The 25,883-nt window shown below is 43.6% G+C and overlaps 1 protein-coding gene across 4 annotated transcripts in view; it reads left to right on the forward strand.

Annotated features, from left to right (window-relative positions):
• COPB2 (COPI coat complex subunit beta 2) overlaps positions 1–25,883 on the forward strand; it is a 1,357,654-nt gene that overhangs the window by 438,182 nt on the left and 893,589 nt on the right. For all 4 annotated transcript variants that reach the window (XM_044070023.1, XM_044070026.1, XM_044070024.1 and 1 more), the window contains exon 14: positions 22,381–22,511. In XM_044070023.1, the coding sequence (XP_043925958.1) occupies positions 22,381–22,511 (131 nt within the window). The remainder of the gene's footprint in view (positions 1–22,380; positions 22,512–25,883) is intronic.

A 25,883-nucleotide genomic window follows, 5' to 3' on the forward strand; every position in this document is an offset into this window, starting at 1 on the left:
TTTGGAGGCATCCGCCGTTCTTCAGCCAGGCCGCACCTGTCGGTCCGTCTAAGCGCGGCCGGTTTAGCGGTTCTGGCGTCACAGACTCTTAGTTGCAGCAGTTCGAACTAGAGAATGCAAATATTCCGGTATATTCTAATCAGCCGATACCTCATAGGGGCAGCTTCAGTAAATATTAGTTTGTGTAGAAGCTGTTCGCGATTGTTTCCACTGTCAGAAACAAGTGCATTAAGTTAACCACCGCTTAACAGGACAAGTAGAAGCTGCAACGGACGACTTTTCTTATTTGCCGCCCTGTGCTGCCGCCATCCTTTGACTTTGCTATTTTGATTCCAACTACCTCATAAAGATTCCCACTAAATAACATACGTTAAGAAAACGACTCAATCGACAAAACAGCAAACCGAGCCTGCTCTTCCGCACCGCGGCGCTGAAGACGAAGCGCGCAGGCCCGAGCCGATTTCGTGCCGCAGACGGCGAGCATCCTTCCGCCCTTCTTTCGAGGCCCGCCAACTTACCGGTTCCTCTTCAACCGACTTGCCTCTTTCCGCCTGGGCCAACCTCAGGAACTATGGGACAGGATTTCCTAGATATTTCTAAAGCTGTGGAGCTACTAGGCCTCCAGCTATCCCTATTAAGGCCTTTGCCAGGGCTAAAGCAGCTTTCTCAGCCTGCAGAGCCAGCTCCAAACCCTTTGGGATCCCAGCCTCATCCAGACAGGGCCTCTCTCCCCCATATGCTTATTGGCTCAGAGCAGAGGATCTGAGCAGCAGGGATCCCAGCCCTCCTCCAGAGCCGGCCTACCTCAGACCCCCTGAGAGCCTAGAGACAGAAGGCCAAGATGATGATGCTGAATGATTCCCCCCCTCAGCCTCTCCTCCTGAGGCTTTTTCCTCTTTTGATGCTGATGATGCTCCTGAGGGATCTCCTTCAGTCTCCTCTTCTCCACAATTAGACTCTAGAAAAGGCTTAGGACCTTTCTACACTTGCCACAGCATAGGCCTTTAGCTAGATTTCAGACTCTAGAAAAGGCTTAGGACCTTTCTACATGTGCTTTAGCTATTTCCTGATCTATACCTCTCTGATCCTGCTATTGCAGATAGTGCTAACAATCCTGACTCACCTACTCACACTTATATAAGGCCCCTTTGCATAACCCAGAGCTGCACTACAGGGCCCTATCTCCCTCGCCCCTTCCTTAGGCCAGAAACCCTCTCCAAGGGCCACCTCCCAGGTCCAGGGCCCAGCTCTTCCAGCAACACCTTCCTCTAAAACCCCTCCAGCTAGAGCTTCAAGTAGGTTCAAAAGTTTACACCTCTGCTACTCTCTCAGCTTAGACTTTGCTTAAGCTGTGCTCTTTAAAAAAGAATCATTTCAATAATCTATGCATAAAAAGTGAAACACTGTCCTCTGAAGAATCTTTAGATAAAAGTAAGATTAAGAAATGGTCACATAATGGTCACATAACATACAGCAGGTTAGTAACCAGTCTTTAAAATGACTGGATGAGGCACTGGAGGCTTCCTTGACTGGCACAGTGACTGGCACAGTTATCAGAGCAGATGCATGGCATTACCAGACCATGTCAAATCACCATGTCAATGCACCTATTTAGAAAAGCCATGAAACAAACAGAGCAAGCAGGTAAAAAAAAGATGGAAGAAAAAAAATGCAGGCAAACAGTAAAAAGATTTCTTACCTTTTCACCTTCCAAGGTTTAGCAGGAAAGAGCCCTCCAAGGATGGGGCCTTCCAATTGGTCCTTTCCCACAGGGAGGCAGGCATAGAGCTAGAGGCAGAAACCAATCCAGGGGTGCCTACAGGGGCCAGGGCAGGGGCAGTGACAGGGTAACAACCAGCCACACCACCAACACAACAACCACCACAACAACTCAATCACAGTGACTCTACCAACACACAACTAGAAGCACCCTTAGCACCCTTTTATTTTCAAGAAACAAGAACTTATTTTCAAGAACTACCAGAACTAGAGACTAGAGACATTTGCCAAAGGTACCAGGTTCAAACACTACCAACTAGAAAACCAATAGGAGAGGCAAGAAGAGAATGAGACCAAGAAAAAAAACAACATATACAGATATTAAGGGATTTCAGAGAGATGGAAAAAGAAAAAGAAGACAAGAAAAGAAATGGAGGAAGGACTCTTACTCCGCTTTAAAAAGAAAAACAAATGAGGCCTAAAAAAAAATGCCTATCCTACTACAGCTTCTTCATCCCTTCAAAATCAAAAAGTCAAAACCTAAAACTCTTCAATTACAGGCTCTTCTGCTGGTCCCCCCCATAAAACTAGAGATCTCAACTCTCCTCCTGCAGACCCCATCATCCCATATCTGCAAATTCCCAGAGAGCTCCTTTGGGATCAGCAGAGCAGTGTTCATCTCAAATGCCAGCCATATAATCGCTCCATGCAGACCTCCAATTGAAAAAACCTATCCCCTAAACGACTGCCTGCTCATAGTCAGCAATCTCAAAAATTATTAACAGAAGACTATTAAAGATAGACATAGGGACAACAAAACAAAAACAACACACAGACAAAAAACAAAGTCTAGGCTAAACAAATCCCAACCTAATACAAACCCAAAAAGTCAAGGCTGATAAAATCATCAATAATAATAACCTTTCTGGGTGCAGAACTGGACACATCAAAACTGCACACATTTCTGCAGAAAGAAAAGAAGAGCAACTTCCTCTCTATTTCTTGGCATTAACAAATCAGAGCCAAAGAAAAGTGCTCAAAGCTCTGGCTTCATCTGCAAGCTCTTGGCTTCATGGCATCCTGCATAATACTGGTCCCTCATGCCAGACTGCATATGAGAAAGCTACAGTGGTACCTAAAGAATTTATGGTCTCAGCACAAGCACAGCCTAGAAACCAAAATTCCATGCTCAAGTGCCCCAGGCAAGACCCAACTCAAACAAAACCATCACAGACCATCTGCACAGCCAACCAAGGCAAACAATCACACACAAGACCTCAGACCTCGGTTGGGGGCACAGATGATGGACTGGTGCATTCAAGGGACAAGAAATTGGAAGGAAATCCAGGCAAATCCAATCTGAATCCAAGCATAATCAAAAATTGGCAGTTGGCAGCCACAGACACAACCCCACAGTCCACCTAAACAGACAACAACACACAGGCAGTTATGTGGTACATCAACACACACCTATGGTGGGAGGCTACCCCCTATGGCGCTGGCACTGGACCTATGGGATGTATGGGAAGGAAAACATTACAGCACACAAATTACCTATCCAACAGGCACATGCCCACTACCAGCAAAACATTCTAGCAGACATATTAAGCATCACTACAACAGATGCCTGATTCCAAAAAACAACCTTTGCATCATCAAAGAATCACCACCAGAACAAATATTGCACAATGCATTACCCACAATCACCAGTTGAAGTGGACTTGCACAAGGACTTACCACCCACTTGCTTGGAAGGTGCACTCCCCTTGGAACCTGATCCTCACCTGACAGCTCAAGATCAAAGAGGAACGTCCGAGGATCATTCTGATAGCCCCAGACTGGCTTTCAAGACAACATTGGTATCCACTGCTGAGGAGCATGTCCCGGGAACAAATATAGAAACTGCCTCTGATCCCATTACATTGCTGACACAGAACAACTGCAACATCTCTGCATCCAAACCTAAAAAACTCTGCATAACTGCCTGGAACATTACATAACAGCAATTAACCCAAATTTATCCCAGTATAAAGACATAATCCCGAGGCTCGTGAGACCTTCAACAAGAAAGAATTATGCAGCAAATGTGGAAAAGATATCTCATCTGGAGAGTACCGTAAAGGGCAAGATGTGACACTGGTGAACATAGCCAACATCCTGGAGTACTCTATGGAGCTCTTTCATACAGGCCTGTCCTATTCCCTCCATCGATACGTACCAGCTATTTCCAGCACACACAGTTTGATCCCTCCTGTCTTCAGACCTCTGCTCAGACACAAGTTTCTGAGGGAATTAAAAAATGCAAAACCTCCCAGGAATCCTCCACTGCCAGCATGGGACTTGAACTTGTGCTAGAAAAAAACGACTTCACCTCCTTCGAAGCCAGCAGCTACAGCAGACTTGCAATACTCCTATCCTGAAGACTGCTTTCCCAAGGCAATAACTTCAGCAAGAAGGGTCTCTAAACTACAGGCATTAATGGCAGTACAACCCTTCCTGATCTTCCATCAAGATAGAGGTCCATGAGAACAAATCCTACATTTATGCCTATGGTGGTATCCAGAGTCTCTTTAAATCAGGCTATCCACCTTCCACATTCTTCCCTGTCCACAGAACAGGGGAGAAAAAGCTCTTACATACCTTGGATGTACACAGACAATTACGCCACTACCTGACAGGACAAAAACAATAGAAAAACTGACCAGCTCTGGTAGCTTATGCAACAGGAAAAGAAGGGAAAACCAGTTTCTAAACAGACAATCTCCAAAATGGACAGGGAAATTGCATTAGATTTTGCTACTCCTACCATGGCAAGAAAACTCCAGAGAACACCAGCCCCACCCATTAAAGGGCCACAGCCACTACCACAGCTTTCTTTACCAGGAGTGGCTACTAAGGACATTATAGAGGCTGCCACTTGGACCTCCGCGCATACATTTGCCAAGCATTATAATCCTACCCTATACTCTAGATCCCGTATGGGTTTTGCCACTGCTACTTTGGCAAGGGATCCTGACTACACCATAATCTATTCTCATTTCTCCTCCTAGTTAGCTATGGTATTCTACCCATTTAGACTGCAGATGCATCCTTGAAGGACATAGTACAAGCTTTGTACCTACCATAAAATGTAGATGTCCCAGAGGAATGCATCTGCAGTCAGGGATTACCCACCTCCTTCCTCTGAGGTACCTCTAGGGTACTACTAATCTTCAGCTAGCTTGGGGATCTATTATGGTGTATTTGTTTGTATATATGTACATACATGTTTATTTTGTGTGTTTGCTCTCTTTACCATTTGGAACTTTGGCATTTATCCAAATTCTAGCCAACCAAGAGGGCACCTGGCATCTGGGGCAAGAAACACTGAGGAAAATGGCGCTATTGATGCCTTTATACCCAAGAACTGCCGAATGATCGCCGGGTGAAGTGCTATTGACCAGCCAGCCAGACCCAGACTTTCGAACTTCACGACCAAGGGCTGCCTGACGACAGGACAACCCATTTGTAAGGACTGCAGATGCATTCCTCTCGGACATCTACATTTATGGTAGGTACAAAACTGTACTTTCTGCCATATGTGTGATGGCGCAAACTTTGCTAATTACAAGGTTGTACATATGACCTTAGCTATGTCCAACTTGGGTACTTTTCCATTATTGGGGCAACAGTTGTAACGTGGTAGCAGATGCACCAATCATCGCACAGCTGCTAGCCCTGAAGCAGTTTTTTTTTTTTTCTGGAAATGTGAAAGAAACACCGAACCTAGTACAAAGCAGGATTTTTGACTACGAAAAACCTCTCCCTTGAGGATGGTGCTTTCTTTATCATACTCGCTTAAGAATGCTCCAGAAAGGCATATGGGTTTGTCTGTCTTGCTACAGAATGTTTGGAAAAGATAAACATCATTCTGTTACATCTGTCACTAGCCTACTCTTAACTTTGCAGAGTGTTTATTATCCAAGCCTTCCACTGTTAACTTTAGCACAAGTGCAAACAGAATCACTCAGGAAAAGTAGACATGACACTGAAGTTTTTGTGTGCAAATAGAATACTGGCTGCAAAGCATGGGGGGGATTTAGGGATTGCACTAGGCTCCTGTTCTCCATTTTGAACACAAAAAGCGTGGTGCACCTTAGGGATGGACAGAATCTGTTAGCAGTTGTGCTTTGTCATAAACCAAATCCTTTATTTGGAATGACTGTGGTATCGTTAAGCAAGTATCCATTTTTGATAAATACTTGACTGTTTATTGCAACGCTTTAAAAACTGTATAAACTTGGTTAACTGATGAGAAAGTTGCTCAATTCGTCATACTATCACTGGTTGATTGCCCGCTGTTGGGGGAATACTGGGGTAGTGGTGTTTGGGGAACATTTAAAATAAATTCCTTTTAAGCACAACACTTACTGTAGGGATAATAAACTACTTGCTGCAGTGTTAATGCAATTTTGATGAGTGCTGATCTGTGACATTTCACAGAGACCGCCAGAAGGAGAGTAGTTTGAAGGTGGTACAGTCAACTGTTCACCACCTAATACTGCAGTGGTGTGGTAGGGACACACAATAGGGACTGTCTTGCACAAAGAAATACCTGTTAACTTCTTACAGTAAGAAATCTCTTAACCTACACAATGCTATTACAATCTACAAAATCAACAGCTGTGGCAGTATTGCGAGAGCCTTCTACCGTGGTGTAAGTGTTGCCCCGATAACGGAAAAGTACTCCAACTTGTTATCGATAGTCTTCTTGTACTAAGATTCATGTGTAAGCATCTATTTTTTTCCTGGATTTCATCACATAAACAGTACACCATATTAAAATAAACTACAGAAGGCATTAACCAAAAAAATAAATGGAAATGATTAATATGTTCATATTAGGTTAACAACCACCAGGGTCTTTACAAGCCTTAGCTGTGCAACCCAACACAGTTTTGTCCAAGAGTTCCTTGGATGCCTGCGTGGTGGGATATGTTAGTAAGGAGGTAGCTAAGGGTTGTGTGTGGGGGGTATGTTAGTTGCGGATTAATTTACTTACTGTCACCATCTGTCCATCATAGATACAGGTGCCATGCCAGGGGTGAGTTTGCAATTTCCCATCCAATGATCAAGATTTCTTTTGAATAAAGTCAGGTGATTAACTCTGCTTCATGTTGATGGAGAGCTTATTCCATAGCACAGGGATCCTTTGAGACACAAACCATCCAGCAGGTTGTATTTATACTGCAGACAAAGTTAAGGTCCTTGGATCTGTTGTTTGTGGTGGTGGTTGACTTGTAGATGTGCAAGAGATCCATCAGTGCTGGATCCGAGGACACCTTATATGCTACGCATGGATCGCCTCTCAGTAACCTATAGGAGACAGGACCTTAAGGTGATCTGTGTAGGACAGGGCATTCAGACCCTGGATTCTTCTGGTGAGGGACTTTTGAGGGAGTTCAAGATGTTGCAAGTACCTGGCGAGGTACTTGCCAAAGGGGACATTGTACTCAATGGTGAGTCTGATAAGGGCTGAGTAGAGTGGTTTTATTACTTCCTTGGACCTGGATGCCATACCCTTGCTTATGAGTTGGGTGACAGAGCGATTTTCTTCCTATCTTGGCTATATGTTGGTTGAATGCCAGATTACTTTTGGCCTAGCACTCAAGTGTGGGGTCATTTATTGCACTGTTGTGATTATTTTGCTGCTTGTGTATCTCTGCTACCTTTAAACTACAACAAAAAGAAAAAAAAAAAATCTTGCTTTTTTTCCCACTTTCTGAAAGTTAAGAAAGTTCAGTTACAGATTTGCTGTTCTGAACTGTTTGGAAGTTTCTAGAAGGCCAGTGCTTGCTTGGGCTAAAGGGAAGTCTCTGTGTTCACCAGTGGGAGTGGTTAACACTGAACAGCCTGCCTGTCCCTGAAGGAATGGTTACTACCTAGAAGCTGTAGTTTTATTGGCCATTTTGGGTCAACTCTAAACTCCTTGATCGCTCTCTCTTAAAACCCTACAACTTTCTTTTTGCACAGTTTTGCGCACTGAGCAGCGTCGGGCAGTGTCGCCTAAACAGGTTTAAACTATTCCAGACTCCACAAAGTCTGCTCTTCACTTTTTCCCTTAGAACTGTTCAAACTCTCAAAGTAATCACTCTATTCTCTTTCTAAAGCCCTGCACTTGCTCAGCTCTTATAAGGAAACACTAACTAACTAAAGCACTACACCCTCCTTGACTTCTCATAAGTATTAGACTCCCGATTGGTCCTTCCTGATCAAGTGAAAAATCAGTTCCCTTCCCTAATCTGATCAGAAAAAAAAAAAAAAAAAAAAAAACAGTTTCCTATACTAATCTGGTATGTCCAAGGGTCAGTTTCAAGGTTACTCTCCAGTCCAGCTGGTGAATCTGGGAATTTTGAGGCAATGTTACAATTGCCTTATGTACATAGACAACCCTCTCCTCCTTCCAACAAACTCTAATACACGTGAGAGATGCAGTTACACAGCCAAACTGGAGGCAGAGCTCTCTCAACCCAAGACTGGCACAGTCAGGAGGAAAAGGTAACCACCCACACCACAAATCCAGTCTCACACAGACCTATTGCATCTGCATACCCAACACATAAACACACAAAACATAATGAGGCTCTAAATAAAAATCTGCCTAAACAGCAAAGACCTCCTAAGCAGATATCCAAGCAACAGCCAGCCCTCAACAATATCCACAAATCACATATCTCACAAAATCAGTGTGCCTCACAGTCACAGCCCATAAGGCCAAACAACACACCAAATACACTTGTTATAGGGGACTCTATTGTCCGGCACACTGACGTCCCACTCACCAGACTGAACAAGGAGAAGGTCACTGTAAGCTGCCTGTCGGGTGCCAGGATCCGCCACATAATGCAAGCACTCAGGTCACTCCAAAGCAAGTACAAGTATGACTCCGTCATTGTCCATGCTGGTGTGAATGACCTGAGACGTACCTCCCTGGACTACATGAAAAGAGACATAGAGGAGCTCTCTGACCATGTAGCCCAGGCTGGTATGTCCCTGACCTTGAGTAGCATCTTGCCCTCACCAAGAATGATGCCACAGTATAAAGACAAAATGATCAGTTTCAACAATTGGCTAAAATATTGGTGTCATTTAAAGGGGATCCAGTGTCTGTTAGCCTGGGATGACATGCTCAACAAGCCACGTTGCTTCACTAGGGACGGCTTGCACCTGTCACCCGTAGGCTTTCGTATACTGGCCAAGGCTCTTGCCACCCCCATAGTGCCTTTTTTAGGCAAGGCTCAAAGGACAAACCCACCTCCATAGACAACCCAAAGATGAAAAAACTAAAGGTAATGCTACTCAATGCCAGAAGTCTAAACCTCAAGATGAACGCACTCGAGACTGTCCTCAGTATGGAGAAAATCGATGTCTGTGCAGTAACAGAAACCTGGTTCAAGGCTCCTGAGAGCACTCCAGCACTACCAGGTTATAACTCATACCATGCGTTTCGGCTCCAAAACTCGGACTGAAGCACAAAAGGAGGGTGAGTATCTATATTCATCAAAGATACCTACACCTCCAGGTTAGTGGCACTGCACGAAGCATCGGAAACCATCCATGTGCAGCTAACAGCGGGCAAAACTGCCTTTCAGTTTGTAGCCTGCTACAGAACACCCTCCCTATTACAGGAACCCCACTTGACATTCCTGAGAACACTGGAGAATATGAAGGTCTCTCCAAACACTATGTTATTGGGTGACTTCAACTACCCAAACATTGACTGGGAAAACTACTCAAGCCCAAACACCCTCACCCAACGGTTCCTTGAATTTATAAACTCTAACGCAATGGAACAACTGGTCACCACTCCCACAAGAGGGAACAACATATTGGACCTGGTCATCACCAACATGGGGACTCTATGTTCCACACCAGAGGTAAACCCCTCATTGGTAAGATCAGACCATAAACAAATTTCCCTGGACATCCATATCCCGTCCCCACCCCCAGCCAAGGAAATCACTGTAAAGAATTTCTCCAAAGCCAACTTTGCACTTCTGAAGACTGAGGTGGAATCCTTCAAAGCCCCTGGGCCAGAGGATAATACAGCCCAATCCGCAGAATCCTTCACAAATGCATTCTATGAGCACCTGCAGGAATGCATGGATCGTGCTATCCCAAATAAAACCAAGACTCACTCCTCCAAAAACAGGAGACCGGACTGGTGGACCCAGGCCATAAATAAGCTTTACAACAGAAGGAGGAAGCTACTACATGACAGAGCAAAATCCCAAAAAGGGAAGGCATCTCTGATCAGTATTAGCAAGAAACTTCGATCCCTCATAAAATCATCAAAGGCCAGTTTCGAAAGAAAAATTGCCCTAGACACTAAAGATAATCACAAGGCCTTCTTTAGTTATGTCAGAAACATGGGCGGAAACTCCCAGATATGCTCTGAATTGTTGCATAACGGTACAAAATATACCGAACCTACAGACAGCCAATTTCCTGGCAGACAGATTCAGTGCAAATCTCTCCCCCCCCCTTCCCCCCCCAAAGGAGCAAACGCCTATCCCAACTGAATGTAACCTCCCTGACATCACAGATGAAAGCTGCCCTCTCCAAAGCAAAAAACACAGCATCTATGGGACCGGACGGTGTCCCAGGCCGTGTCCTACACGAGCTCCAAGAAGAACTGAACCTTCACATTAAGTCACTGTTCAAACTTAGCCTTACTACAGGATATGTACCCAAAGAATGGCGTACAGCTACAGTGGTCCCACTCCACAAAGGTGGTGCCACAACGGACCCCGGAAACTATCACCACATAAGCCTGACTAGTCTGGTCTGTAAAGCTATGGAGCGTATTATCATGGAACTCATAAACAAAGACATTGGGAGCCTCCAGACACTGGACCCTACCGAATTCGGCTTTGTTAAGGGCAGATCTTGCCTCTTAAACCTAGTTGATTTCTTTGAAACAGTTACCAAAGCCATAGATGAGGGTAAGGTAGTCCACCCAGCCTACCTGGACCTCGCAAAAGCCTTCGACACAATATCTCACTCTGGCATCATAAATAAGCTTACCAGCTTAAATATCAACCCCTATATCACAAGATAGGTTGCAAACTGGCTCAGAGATAGAACCCACATGGTCAGAATCGCAGGTGCCATGTCCGAATCCAAACCAGTTACAAGTGGTGTCCCACAGGGCTCAGTTCTGGGACCTCTCTTGTTCGGTATATACTTCTCTGAGGTTCAGGCTAACACGGGGGGATTATGGCTGACAAAGTTCGCAGATGACTGCAAACTGGGGGCCATAATCGAATCTCCAGCTGACACAAGCATCCTTCAAAAGGGTCTCACAAAGACTGATGCTTGGTGCCAGAACCACGGCCTCAAGCTAAATGCTAAAAAGTGCATAGTCATCCCCTTTGGGAAAAACAAGGTGCCCACAAATTACCACATAGGTGGTAATCCATTAAGTACGGAAGAAGTAATTAGAGATTTGGGGACCAACGTAGATAGTAATCTCTCCTTTGATAATCACGTTGCCAAAGTGGTTAGACCTTCTATATAGCCCACCTTATCACGAAAGGGTCCGCATCTAGATCAAGAGAGGTCATTGTGCCCCTCTACTCATCACTCATCAGGCCCATAATTGAATACAATGCCCCTTTTGGGATGTACCTTACCCGACACCTGCAGCAACTGGAGAGACCCCAAAAGTACCTCACCAAGAGGATCATGGGCTACAAACAGATGTCCTATGCAGCTAGACTAAAGAAACTCCAGCTCTACTCAGTTGCTTACCGCCTACTCAGAGGCGATCTATGCCTGACGTACAAAGCCGTGTCAAGCCCAGAATTAATGGACATGCTCCACCTCAAAAAATCCAAGTTCCATAGAGCTACACGCTCCAGGGACCTAAACCTCAGCACAAAAATAAATAGGACATGCTGGAGGGACAGATTAATTTCCCAGAGGCTCCCCTCACTCTGGAATAGAATCCCAATTCATGTTAGACATAGCCCCTTGCTGACCCTCTTCAAGCGAAATTTGGACGCGTGGATGGGAAATCGCAAATTCACCCCTGGGATCTCTCTTGTGTCCCTGCTTAGAGGCACAGTAAACTAATCTTAAAAGGGTACCTTCTGTGACCTACTTTACAGAGGCACAGTAGGCTAATCTAATAGGGAGGCGGAAGCCAAATACAGTCTGGCTAGGCTTATAAATGCCCTAGGGCAGATGGCCTAGTATCTACCTATGAACCTATGAACATATGTTCCCAGATCCCTAACTGTTGGGTCAACTCTTAGGGTTGTTTTATTGATGAAGTAATTAGCTTGGGTGGATTCTTTCTCAAAGGGCACTGTAATGCATTTCTTTGCATTGCGTTGTAATACGTGACTTTCACACCATTCACCTGTTTTTGTTAGACCCTCTTGTAAAATGTTAGTGTTGTGGGGGGAATCTATGATAGCCCAAATTTACAGTCATCTGCAACCTTGGTGAGTCAGTGTCCTTTGATATTAGACTTAACTTTTGAGAAGTAGATGCCTAACAGGAGCAGGCCCAACACAGAGCCCTGGGGTACTCCGCTGGTCACCTGCCTCTTGGTGGAGGTGGTGTCACTGATCCTGACTTCTTAGGTCCTATCTATGAGTTAGCTGGCAATCCACTGAGTTACGTAAGGATTTATACCTAGTTCTGAGAGTATGTCAACAGTACCTCAGTTGGAGTATTGTATTAAATGCCTTGGCCAGGTCAAGGTAGGCAGTGTCCACCATTTTCCATGCAATGGTTACCCTTTTGAGGAATTCTGTCAGTTATGTAGGTAAGACCTTCCCTTAAAGCCAAACTGGGATGAGTCCAGTGTCTGTAGGTTGCCAGTGTCTTTGTTAATTTTCACTATGATTTGTTCCATAGCTTTGCATATTAGACTTTTCAGACTAATGGGCCTGTAGTTCCTGGGGTCAATTGATGGTCCACCCTCGTGAAGAGCGGCGATTGTTGCGGCCCTCCATTCACCTGTCACGTAATCTGTTTTGAGGCTCTAGTTGAAAAGTGTTTCAAGTGGTCCTGCTAGGTCATGTTTTAGGCTATTTAAGAGGCAGCTGGGGATATTGACTGGGTCCATTGAAGCAGTGTTTTTGGCCTTATAGAGCACCTCCAGGACCCGCTCCCTGTTGATAGTGGGGGAGGGGGGTATGCTAGAAAGAATTTCACAGGGAATAGTGGGGTGAAGTTAGAGCTAAATTTGTCAGCCAGTAGATTTGCTGTGCTACCTGCTCAGTGAAGGTTGTATTCCCTTTTAAGGTTTCTGACATAGCTAAAGAAGGCATTGTGATTGTCCTTGGCCTGGGAGGCTATCCTGTCCTTGTAATTGGCCTTACTGGACTTTAGACCTCTTAGTTATAAACTTGCATCATCTAATACTGAAGGTAACAGCAAAGTTTTTGCAATTCTGTGGTGTAATTAAATGGTGAAAGTAACAAAACAGTACTTAGCTCATTAATCAAGAGATTTGGATGCAAATAATGTAGCCAATATTCTGGGTGAGAAATTGTTTATTTTGTAGCCACTTTGTAACAAAGTGGGCTAAAGACGTCCACTTTTCAAAACTTTATGGGAATACATAACAAATATCCCCTTGTCTGTTTTGATGTAATGCAGGGTTCATTTGTCACTTTTGAATGCTTTGGGGTATGGTTTTATTTTCTTATCAAGCAGGTGTCAAAACCATGTTGTGTGTCTTGACTTTTGTAGTATTATTTTGTGTGTAACCCCTCCCCTAAGGGTTTGCCACTGCTCTCCTCTTCCACCCAGTCTCAGGCCACAGTAACAACCTTCCCTAACCAAGTTAACTCTTCAGTAAATGTTTTTTCCACAGCTTGTGGAACTCCCTGCTTCAAATCATTACCTATAAGCCAACCTGATTCTCTTTTAGATTCACATTAACACAACATTTATTTGCTGTAACAATATGTTGTTGTTGTGTCTTTCAGCTTTTCCTGGTTAGGGGTCGCCACAGCGGAACTCCGGTCCGCTAATGATTGGCAGTAGATTTTTACGTGCCGAGTTGCCAGCCCTGATGCACAACCTTCAACAAAGGTACGCCCATTCACACAGGTCTCCACACAGAAGACGCTCTAGCTGAGAATCGAACAGGACAACGTCTTACTGTGAGGCGACAACGCTACCGCAGCACCACCACCGCAGTATTTAAATGTCTGTAATATGACTTCATACTGTTACATTTCATTTGATAGCATGTAGCCATTATACAGGTAGCGTAACATTACAGACCATAGACTTGCATTATGTTATGCACTTTTCCTCTGTCCCTTTTAATCATACACCCTTCCCACCCATAAACATTACTCATTTTAACAGAGGAATACTGTAGCCTTTTCTCCTAATTATCCCTGCTTCATGTAATAACCACAGCATTCTAATAGACAGACATTTACATATTTTTGTATAAAGGGCTCTGTGTAACTTTTATTATTATATTGTATTTACAAAGCAGTGTCTGAAAATGAAACCTTGTGACTTGGTCCACATACTTGAATCAGTTTATTTTATTAAGTTACTTAAGTTTATGGTAGTGCTTTATAAATGTTGGTTACACTTGCTTGGTGCTCTTGAGGGTTATATGATATGAAATTCGGCTGTTATGTGATTTTTTTTTTTTTTATTTCGTAGACATTTGAGGAGCTTTGCTACTGTACCACTTAAAGAAAAAATGGTGTTCTAACTGGTAGTGATGTTCCTTTGTTTGCTTTTCAGACATAACTTGATTGTAGGACAGTGGTGACTATAGCTAGTGGAAGCTCTTAGCAGCAGTCTGTATTTTACCCATTCCATCTACAGGTTTTAACTGCTGTTCTAGAGTTGTCTATATTCCTGTAAGCCAGTCCAGGCAGGCATTCTGATATCCATGCAATGCTGCTTCACACGAACACAAAAATGCAAGTAGCTGCAAACAATGGTGTATGGGTTACTTGCTCTAAAGTCCTTAACCTGGTGTGTGACATTAATAAAACCTGCTGGAGGGACAGATTTGGCTCCCAGAGGTTACCACACCTTTGGAACAGACTGTCACTTCTTGTCAAACAGAGCACAGCATTGGCCCTTTTCAGATGCAGTCTGGACGATTGGATGGTTAACCATAAATTCACCCCAGGGTTTCCACCTTTATCCCTCTTAGACACTGGCATTAAGTGCTGATTGTGGAAATAAAGTGAGAGTGAGCTCTTGTATGACACTGACCGCTCGGATACAGACATCCTTCATAAACTCCTATGCAAGTTTTTAGATGCTAGGCTAGTGATAGAAGGATCAGGTATTTTTGGTGGCTGTATTTTCTTAGGATAACTGTTCTCCAGGAAAAATGTGAAGTCAAGTCAAATATCTTTGTAGCATGACCAGAGAAGAAGTTTGATACATATGTGCAGGCTGATGCTGTTCTGTATATCTGCTTTTGGGAGAAGGAGAGAGAGGAGTTGGGAACTGATATCGTGTTATCAGTAAAGATGACTGAGTTTGGGCCAGCTAAGGATAAGGAGTTAGAAAGTTTCAAATGTGCAGTGGATATAAAAAGTTTGCACACCCCTGTTTAAAGGGCAGGTTTTTGTGATATAAAAAAAAAGAGACAACAATAAAACATTTCAAAACTTTTCCCACCTTTAATGTGACCTATAACCTGTACAGTTCAATTGAAAAAACAACAAATCTGTTAGGGGGAAAATATAAAAAATAAAAAAATACAATACACTAGTTACACACCCTTAAACTAATACTTTGTTGAAGCACATTTTGATTTAATTTACAGCATTCTCTCTTCTTGGTTACACACCTGTCATCAATTAAAGAGACTCTGATGAACCCCAAATAAAGTTCAGTTGTCCTAGTAGAATTTTCCTGACATTTACTCAGTTGCCTGCTACAGCAAAAGCCATGGTTTGCAGAGAGCTTACAAAGCATCAAAGAGATCTCATTGTTGAAAGGTATCAGTCAGGAGAAGGGTACAAAAAAAATTCCACAGCATTGGATATACCATGGAATATAGTCATCAAAAAGTGGAGGAAATGTGCAACAACAGTGACGTTACAATGATCTGGACGTCCCTCCAAAATTGATTAAAAGACAAGACGAAAACTGGTCAGGGAGGCTGCCAAGAGACCTACAGCAACATTGAAGCAGCTGCATGAATTTCTGGCAAGTACTGGTTGTGTACTAAATGTGACAAAAATCTCCCATATTATCCATATGTCTGGCCTATGGGGTAGAGTTGCAAGATGGAAGCCTTTTTTTACACAGAAAAACATCCAGACCCAGCTAAAATTTGCAAAACAATACATCGTCTCCCAAACGCATGTAGGAAAATGTGTTATGGTTCGATGAGACCAAGGTTGAACTTTTTGCCCACAATTCCAAAAGGTACGTTTGGTGCAAAAACACTTCACATCACCAAAGGAGCACCATACCCATGGTGAAACATGGTGGTGACAGTATCATGCTTTGGGGTTGCTTTTTTTCAGCTGGAACTGGGGCTTTAGTCAAGGTGGAAGGAATTATGAACAGTTCCAAATATAAGTCACTTGTGGCCCAAAACCTTCAGGCGTCTGCTAGAAAGCTGATGATGAAGAGGAATTTCACCTTTCAACACAACAATGATCCCAAGCATACATCCAAATCAGCAAAAGAATGGCTTCACCAGAAGAAAATTAAAGTTTTGGAATTACCCAGCCGGAGCCCAGACCTAAATCCAATAGAAAGTCTGTGGGGTGATCTGAAGAGGGCTGTGCACAAGAGATGGCTTTGCAATCTGACAGATTTGGAGCACTTTTGCAAGGAAGAGTGGGCAAATATTGCCAAGTCAAGATGTGCCATGCTGATAGACTCCTAACCAAGAATACTGAATGCTGTAACCCTAACAACTTTGTTTTTCAATTTAATTGTACAGGTTATAGGTCACATTAAAGGTGGGAAAAGTTTTGAAATGATTTATTGTGGTCTCATTTTTTTATATCACATAAACCTGGCATTTTAACAGGGGTCTGTGAACTTTTTATATACTTTGTACTTGCTTAAAGTAAAGAAAGGCAAATATCTAGGTAAGTTATTAACATCAATAATAAAAATATAAAGCTGATCAGAATTATTTCAGAGAAGTATCCATTCAGTTAAGTAACACTGACACGCAAACGAATAATTGCCCTTTGGATTTGACTAAAAAAAGCAGGATTTGTATGCGAGATTGAATGTCTAGCATTTCAAACAAAAATTTATCTTTCAGAAAGCATGTTTTAGCAACTAAGGTTTGTATACCTTTCCAAGGCTAACACCACAGTCTCTGTACTGGGATTTGTTTTTATTTCTCCAAACAGCAACTTGTTTGTAAAGGAGAATGTGAGATTTTTGAATTTCCTTGATTCTGCTTTCATCTAGTTAAGTCCTTTCTATTCATCCTGTCCAGCCTTGATCAGTACTGCTGTAACACATTGCAATATATAGAGAGAGGAGAGGTAAGAAAATCATGCGGAGGAAAAAGAGGGGCAGAGCGTATAGGAAAGGTAGTGCAGAAAAGAATATGAATTTACCAATCTCATTCATTTGAGATTTGCATGAGATTACTGTTATAGTAAATTTGATTATATTAGGATTTGACTGACAGAAGGGCAAATTTAGTCACTGGACTGAACAACAGCAAAAGCCAAGATCTACATTTCTGTATTAACTCCATTGTTTTAAATCTTTCTCTGACTTAACTTTTCTCCTCATACCAAGTCTTCATCTTCAACTGTTCCACTTCTCCGGCTTTCTTTTTCTTCTCTGTCTTTGCCTCTAATGTTTCTGTTCCGCATATTTTTTTGTTCTTTCATCTAAAACAAGTTTCTGTTTAAACAACTAAATGACAGGTGACTTCAGAGTATTTTTTTCTTCTTTAAAGGATGAGATTTTTGCTCTGGCATAGAAAATCACACATTTTATTTGTGTGTAGGCACACAGTTTGTTTTTCTTTCAGGTGGTTATTCATAATATTCATATGCTCCCTGGTGTAGCTTTAAGTAGACACCCAAGCCCAATGAGCATGGTCAGGAATGCTTTTTATGTGAAGAGGTATGACATAATCCTATAAGTGTGAGTCTTTCCCTGCCATTGACTTCAATGTTGTGTGTATCACTTATACACACTTGAGTTAACTCATAAGATAATTTTGGTTGCAAAAACAGTGCTTGATATTTTATACTTGTTTTCTGAAAAATTACTTATCTTTTGTTTTTCTTGCTCTACAGTTGTTAAATCATAGTCACACCATACAGCATTTCTCTCAGACCACACTAGTGACACCTGTAAGCATCTGATCTTGCCTGTTCATATTTACATTAATAATTTCAAAAGCGTGGCACGATTAGTACTGAAAGATTTCACCCTAAATATGGGGAGGAGAGCATTATTAAGAGCTTGAACAGGGCTGACATGAACATTTCTGTATCTTACAGATGTATATGGCTAGACTTCTTACTGTCAGTTATCTTTTGCTTAGTTACTGATGTTCATCGTGCATACAGCTGCAGTAATCACGAAGTCTTCTTTAAAGCTAAGTACCCCGTTGGGGAAACTTTTCTTGCCTCAGACCGATGTCAGACAAAGTTAACAATTGTATTACTTGTGGGAAGTGCAGATCTGTCATATTTCTGCTTAGACTGTCTGCCAGCGTGTTTTCCAAACCTGGCAAGTACTGTGCTTGAAGTTCGATTTGCCATTCCAGAGCCAAGTTCCAAAGTGTCATGGCTAGTCTGCACAGGGGGCATGAATGTGTTCCTCCTTGTTTGTTTATGTACCACATTACTGTGGTGTTGTCTGTTCTTATCAATAATTGTCCTGGATGCAGGAGGTCCTTGAATGCTGTAATTGCATTTATCACTGCTAGCATTTCTTTTTGGTTGATGTGAAGGTGCTTTTCCTTTTGGGACCATTTGCCCTGAATGCACCTGTCTGTCATGTGCGCCCCCCCAGACGTCATCTGAGTCGTCTGTTGTGATGACTTGATTTGCTTGAGGCTTGCAGAATGGGAGACCTGTGTTTGTTTGACATGCTTGGGCCCACCATAGAAATTCCTTTTGCAAACATGGAATTGTTGGTATTATTGTTTCCAAATTGCGGCTGTGCTGAGACCATAGGTTTTTTAGGTACCATTGAAGTTTTCTCATATGCAACTTTGCACATGGGATTAAAAGAATGCAAGATGCCATGAAGCCCAGAGCCTGCAGGATTTTCCTTGCAGTAAGCCTGGTACAAGTTGCTAGTATTTTGAAGTACTGAGTTAGTTGCCCCTGTTTTTCTGGCGTAAGGTAGGCCCATCTGGGTGTTTGTGTCCAAGTTGCCACCTAGGAAGGATATTTTCTGAGATGGTGTTAGCCTGGATTTCTCTTTGTTGATTGTGTATCCCAGAGAATTCAGTAACTGTATTGCATAAGCCAGATGTTCAAGAAGTTTGTGCTTGCTGTCCGCTTGGATCAGGCAGTCGTCCAAATAAGGGTAAATTTGTATCCCTTGAAGTCTGCAGTAGGCGATTACTGATGCCAGGCATTTCGTGAATACTCTGGGCGCAGTAGATAAGCCAAAGGGCAATGCAGAGAATTGATAGTGGATTGAACCTGCAAGAAATCTGAGGTATCTTCTGCAGCTTTGTCTGATAGGGACATGCAGGTATGCCTCCTTGAGGTCCAATGTTACCAGCCAAAACCCTTGCCCAGCATGGGAAGAAGCTGCTGTAATGTGAGCATCTTGAATTTTGGTGCAGTAGAAATGTATTTAGGATGGATAAGTCCAAAATGGGTCTCCAGTCGGTTCCTTTCCTTGGTACCAGAAATAGTCTGGAATAAAACCTTGACCTTGTTCATGAGTAGGTACCTCTTGAATAGCTTTCATGTCCATGAGTTTTGAAATTTGTATTTGTGCCTCTGCCCTTTGATTGTGTGGCAGGTTTGGCATGCCTCTCATTTTGGAAGAGTGTGAAAATTAAATCTGTAGCCTCTGTTTATAATGTCCAGGATCCATTTGTCTGTTGTGATAATATGCCAATTTCTTGTAAATAATGCCAGCTTTCCTCCCAAGGGAGCTGCCAGCTGAGACTTGCTTGGCATGAAAAGGAGGAAGTCATTGGGTTTGTTTTCTGTATTGTTGTGCACTGTCTTCCACCTCTTGGTGCTGGAGTTTGCCATTGTCTGCCTCTATATGATCCTTGAGATTGTCCTCTGCCCCTTGTGCCTGTATCTACCTCTTTGGGGCTTGTCCGTGGCTGGAAAGGACCAGTTTTTAGAAGGCCAATTTCTGCTAAAATGAGGTGGTTGTACCTGTACAAAAGCCTTGACAGTTTGCATAGATTTAGCTTTTTCTTCCATTTTCCGTAGTATCTCCTCAGCATTAGTACCAAATAGTACATCCTTTTGTAAAGGAGCATCTAGTAGTTTAGCTTTAACATGATCAGGCAAGCTTTGTTCCCTAAGCCAAGCATGTCTACGAATGACTGATCCTGTAACAGCAGCTCTACTTGAGGCCTCTAAGACATCATAGCCACATTGTAAGGTGTGTTTACCCACTTGTTCTGCACTATGCATCATATCCTGCAATTCCTTCAAATCTGGTTGTTCAGGTTGAGACATTTTATTTCTTAATTGAGATAACAGAAACTGCTGGTATTTAAGCATATGGAACTGACAATTTAAGGCCCTCAAGGCTAGGGTGGCCGAGGTGTATACCTTTTTCCCCCACCTTTCTAAGGATCTAGATTCTCTTTCGGAAGATAGTGGATTCTTGGCAGTAGAGGCCTTCATTCCCTTGGGGCCTTGAGAAATGGTTTCAGGGTCAGCATTATGGCTTTTGAAAAGAAATTGGTGAGAGTTAGAAACTCTGTAGTACCTATCAGGTTTGACTGGGGCAGGAGGCAGGGAATCTGGATTAAGACAAGCCTCCGAGTAAACATCATCAAGTATGTCCAAGACAGGAGGTATAGCCAGCGGTCTGTGTTGAGGTAACAAAAGAAATTACCTAAGCCTTTTCTTGGAATCAGAAAAGTCTTGGCCTTCCCAATGGAAGTGCTCCCTCAAGGTGTGCAAGGTTTCCCCAAAAGAGAAATCCTCTGGGGGAGATACAGAAGGAATGGACTGTTCTGCATCCAAATCTTCATAAGGGGAGTACAAGTGCTCCTCTACATCAGAACGTTCTGAGAAAATGGAGCCCTGTTCAGAAGAGGGAGAATCTTCCTCCACTCTGGGTCTCTTGTCTGGAGGGGGTTGGGAACCCCTGATGAGGGTAATTAAATCCTCAGCCATTTTAAGCATCTGCTTTTTAGGCATGAGGCCTGGGGATAGGCCCTGAGCAACAGGCCTCTTGGGATGCATGGCTGATTTGGACTTAGTAAAGGCCTTAATGGAAAAGGAAGATGAGGGCCTAAAGACACCCTGGGTGGAAGTGGACCTGTCCACATTAGGAGACTCAACACTCACAGTGGCTTCGGTGGTTGTAGTCTGAGTAAAGGCCGAGGCACCTGCGGTCTCGGGTACAGAAGACACCGCCAAAGTGTTGTCGGTAGTCAGGGACTGCAAAGGCGTCTCGCTGAGAACCGGACCACGTGCAGCCGGTTTTGGCGTGGTGTCGGTGGAGACCGCGGACCTCACGTGTCGGTCCTTGTCCTTGCGTTTTTTGGACAAAACGGTAGTCGGAGTCTCCGACATTTTATAATCAAAGGCTTTACCAAAATAATGTTGGGCGAACTCCGCCCGATGCTTAATAGTGCGTTTATTGAAAGTAGCACAAAAGCGACAGCCCGAGACGTCGTGGTCTGGGCCTAAACAAGGTATGCAGAGGGAATGGAAATCCTTATGCGGTATTTGCTTCCCACAAGTAATACAATTGTTAACTTTGTCTGACATCGGTCTGAGGCAAGAAAAGTTTCCCCAACGGGGTACTTAGCTTTAAAGAAGACTTCGTGATTACTGCAGCTGTGTTAGCACTCGAACATCTACATTTATGGTAGGTACAAAACTGTACTTTCCTATGGTAAATAATGGGCAGCACAACTAATTTGATAGTTGATCTCCATCTACTGCAGCTAAGGCAATATTAAGTGCTGGTCAAGAACCATATGAAACCTCTAGAGCCGAATAAAATGCTGCTGACAGTATGTGTGTAGCTTGAGTGGTTATTGAATTTATTTTTTGCAGAACTTTACAGAAATTTAATATGTTCAGTGTTTGTTGTGAGCTATAAAATCCAGTTCAAGACCTAGAATCTTAAGAATTATAAAACTGCGTAGACTTACTTGCAGAACAGTTTGGCACTTATTTTAGGAACAGTAATGGTTCTAGGGATGTAAACATTTGTTGAACTGTGAGGATATAGCCCAGGTCTGTCAAAGGGTACAGGGTGCTACCTTTGGAAGTTCAGTACAGACTTCCAGTGCTGCACTGGAGAAGTGAGATAAATGCTGTTGATTATATTTACAAAAAATAAATATTGAAGTTTGATGACAACTTTACTTTTCTAAAATCACTACATAGAGGAAGCAGTTGACCACCATCATGCCTGCTTAAGGATATCTGATGATTCAGATGGGAAAAGTTTTGTTTAAGCAAGTTATATACTAAACTATTTCTCTTTCTCTTGTAGGTACTTGGCGAAATTCCAGAGATAGTGAAGACCGGCCTTTGGGTTGGAGACTGTTTTATTTACACAAGCTCTGTGAATAGATTGAACTACTATGTAGGTGGAGAGATCGTCACCATTGCCCATTTGGATAGGTACAGTAATAGTTTATTTTTTAACTCTTTATGTAATTTGATTTGCTTCACTTCCGCCTTAACAGTGTTGCTTATCTTTTCATTTGTTCTTCTGAGGTTCACAGGCTCTCTCTCATTGTACGTTGGTGCTAGGTTACAGAACATGATTGCTGATGCATTGGCTGAAAGGGGTATGCAGTCATCCTGCGTCTGGGATTTTTCCATTGTTTTTTTCTTTCCTTTCGATTATGTATTAGATATCACTGCAGGAGTTACCTGGATGTGTGCTATTCTGACGTGTTGATAGGCTGACTTAACTCATAAGCCTCAATGGTTCATTTTTCAGAGGTGACCTTGAATGATGGCTAAAGATATATGATTTTATTAGAGTTGTGCCACCTCAAAACGTGCAAATACAGTGACATGGATAGAAATGCTTTTCATATGAAGTGGTCTGTCATAGTTTTGTGTGCTTAATTTATGAGTCTTACTTAAAATATTCAAAAAAATGAGAAAAGTGGCCTCTCAGATTGTTATTGGGTTAAGCCATGTGTGTACATAAGTAATCTTACCTCCAATACTGTTGGGTAGACTCACTTTAAGCACTGTTATCTCATAAAGTTACTTTTGGTTTCATAGAGCAATACTTAATGTTTTATAGTTGTAACGTTATGAAAACTTGCTTATGTTTTGCTTGCTATTAAAATGCTGTTTGTAAATTTGTAAAAGTGTATTGATCTGAAGTAGTTACTTCATTTGATCTGCAACTTGTGGGTGTCAGATTCGACCTCGGATCCGATCCGGCAGCTTTCCAAGCTCCGAGCTCCTAGCTCCTCCCTCTACCCATAATCCCCTAGTACCAACCACATTACCTCAGATCGTTTTTTGCCATGGCTAAAGAAACTTCCTTGTGAAGAGCTCCTGGCTGGGTGAGATCATTGCTGGTTTTTAAACCAATTTTTCTCTCAAAGTTTTCGTGTGTGTGTGTTAGTTTCCCTTTTCTGCTTCTTCTGCTAGTTTTTTGGGTCACTTTTGTTTAATTTATAACTAATTTATCTTCACTCCCCTCCCCCTCCTAGTGTTTGGGTGTGTGTGTGTGAAAGATGTCAGAAGGGCCTAAGGCCATTTTCTCTAAATGTACTGAGTGTGGCCACAAGCTTTCTCCAGCTGATTGCCACACTCAGTGCGTTTTGTGCCTGGGGGCAGCCCATTTGTCAGAGGCCTGCCAAATCTGTGCGGCCTTTAACCCCCGGGCACTCCAGGATAGGAAGAACAAGCTGATCCTGGCGGGAAAGCTCCCCCAGGAGTTGGCTTCTTCTTCCTCTCCCGTTCAGGCACCAGCGCTTCAGCAGCTTCGGCGCCATCTATCCCCTTAGCTCTACCCGGGACTCAACCTCCTTCATCAGGTTTGAGCTCTGGGGAAACTAGTGCCTCTTCCCTCAGAGAGAAGAGGCACAAGGATAAGGATGGACATAAGTCCCATAAAAGGCGGGCCGAATCTCATCCTTCGGCTCCGCCAACAAAACTATTAAAATCTCCCTCGAGGGTCTCCGGATCCCCCTCCTCTCGGCGCCGTTCGCCCTGTTTTTCGCCGGAGGAGGTGGATAGGTCTCCCTCGAGATCTTCGAGGCGGCCCTCCCAGCCTGCCTCTACTACTTCATCTAGGTTGACCCGAAGCATCTCCGAAGCGGATATGGATAGGATGATGCGTCGGTTCTTACAGACCCAAATGCAGATGGGGATGCTCTTGCCCCCCACCCCTCTGGGGGGAGTGCAGGCCCCATATTTGCCCCGATCACTCCTTCTCCGACTCGTTTTCGGGTCTCGGAGTCATCGGATCCAGGCCCCTTCGGACCCGGGGAATTGTCGGCGCCGATAGCGGTTGTCTCTTCGCCGACTATACCTTTGAGCTTGTCGGACCCGAGCTCTCGGGGCCGAGGGCTGAGCGTCGGATCCGAGGGAGTTGCTGTGTCTTCGGCGCTGTTGGCGTCGGAGCACTCCTCTGCCTCGGTGCCGACTGCATCGGCTCCAACCCCGATTCCTTCCTCGGATCCGAGGAGATTGCTCTCGGAGGCTGGTGAGAGTGGCTCCCCTTCGGCTTTTGGAGGTAGTGGAGAGGGTGCTGTCGAGGTCCTCCAGATCCCCGACCCGGGCTTCGGATCCACCCGTACCCCCACTGTATGAGGGTCTGTCTTCCATCATCCGTCCATCTGGACAGCCTGCCCAAGCCCTCCAGCTAGTTCCCGTGGAGGAACAACAACCCGTAGACGAGCCCTCTTCGGACAGTCCCACCGACGAGGTCCCTCAAACATCGGTGCAAAAGGAGGCACCTGCACTCCCCAGAGTCCATTACCACAGACACGGACTTAGATGATATGGAGGGTTCCCCAAGGTCACCCCCTGAAGATGTCTTCTTTGGAGACATCATGGAAATGCTGCATATTAGAGGGGGGTGGTCAGCCCAAAAGCCTTCCCTTGATGAGTCCGTGTTCCTGGAGGCCTTTGAGGCAGGCCCATCTACCTCCTGGGTGTCCCCTCCGGCCGACCCCCAGGTGGACTTAATTACCACCAGGACTTGGAAGGAGCCCGACACCATGGAGCCAATTCCAAGGCGCCCCGATAAAGTCCTCAGCCCACCCACAGATAGACCGTCTTGGGCCAAAGGAACCCCAGTTGATGCTATGTTGGTGGCGGCGGCCACCAAAAAGAACTTGCACAGGAGAGTTCTTCGGTTCACCCGCTGGATAAGGAATCCCGAGCGCTTGACTGGATTGGGAAGCGGATGTTTGCTTCAGTGACCTTTTCCATAAGGGCGCTGAACTATATGGCACATACTATTAGGCTACAGCGAGACTTGATTAAGGAATACGCTGCAGCGTGTATATATGTATAGATATATATGTATAGATATATGTATATATATATATATATATATATATATATATATATAGAGAGAGAGCGAGAGCTATAGATTAGATATAGGTACGTATGTACGTGTGTGTGTGTGTGTGTGTATATATATATATATATATATATCTATCTATATATATATATATATATATATATATATATAAAATCTTCAACAATGAACAGACACCTCAAACTTGAAAACAACAGACTAGCCCTTCTACCATAGCTCCATTATATTTTTGGTTTTAGCGCTTTCATCAGTGGTCAGTCTGACTTCGTCAGAGTAAAACAAAGGAATTAAAACAGCCTTTCAATATCATCAAGTTAAGACACATGACCATTCCCAATTAATTAAACATTTTAAAATTCCTCCAAAATCTAGTGCCCAGTATCTAATGCAAAAAAAAAGATGTTCTTCATCTCACATTGCTGCAGTCCTTACATATGGGGTAGTCCGCTGTCCTCGGTCGGCCTGAATACCAA

The sequence above is a fragment of the Protopterus annectens genome, chromosome 4.part1 (assembly GCF_019279795.1).
Source record: "Protopterus annectens isolate FY-2018-M chromosome 4.part1, PAN1.0, whole genome shotgun sequence".
In the NCBI taxonomy this organism is placed as follows: Eukaryota; Metazoa; Chordata; order Ceratodontiformes; family Protopteridae; genus Protopterus; species Protopterus annectens.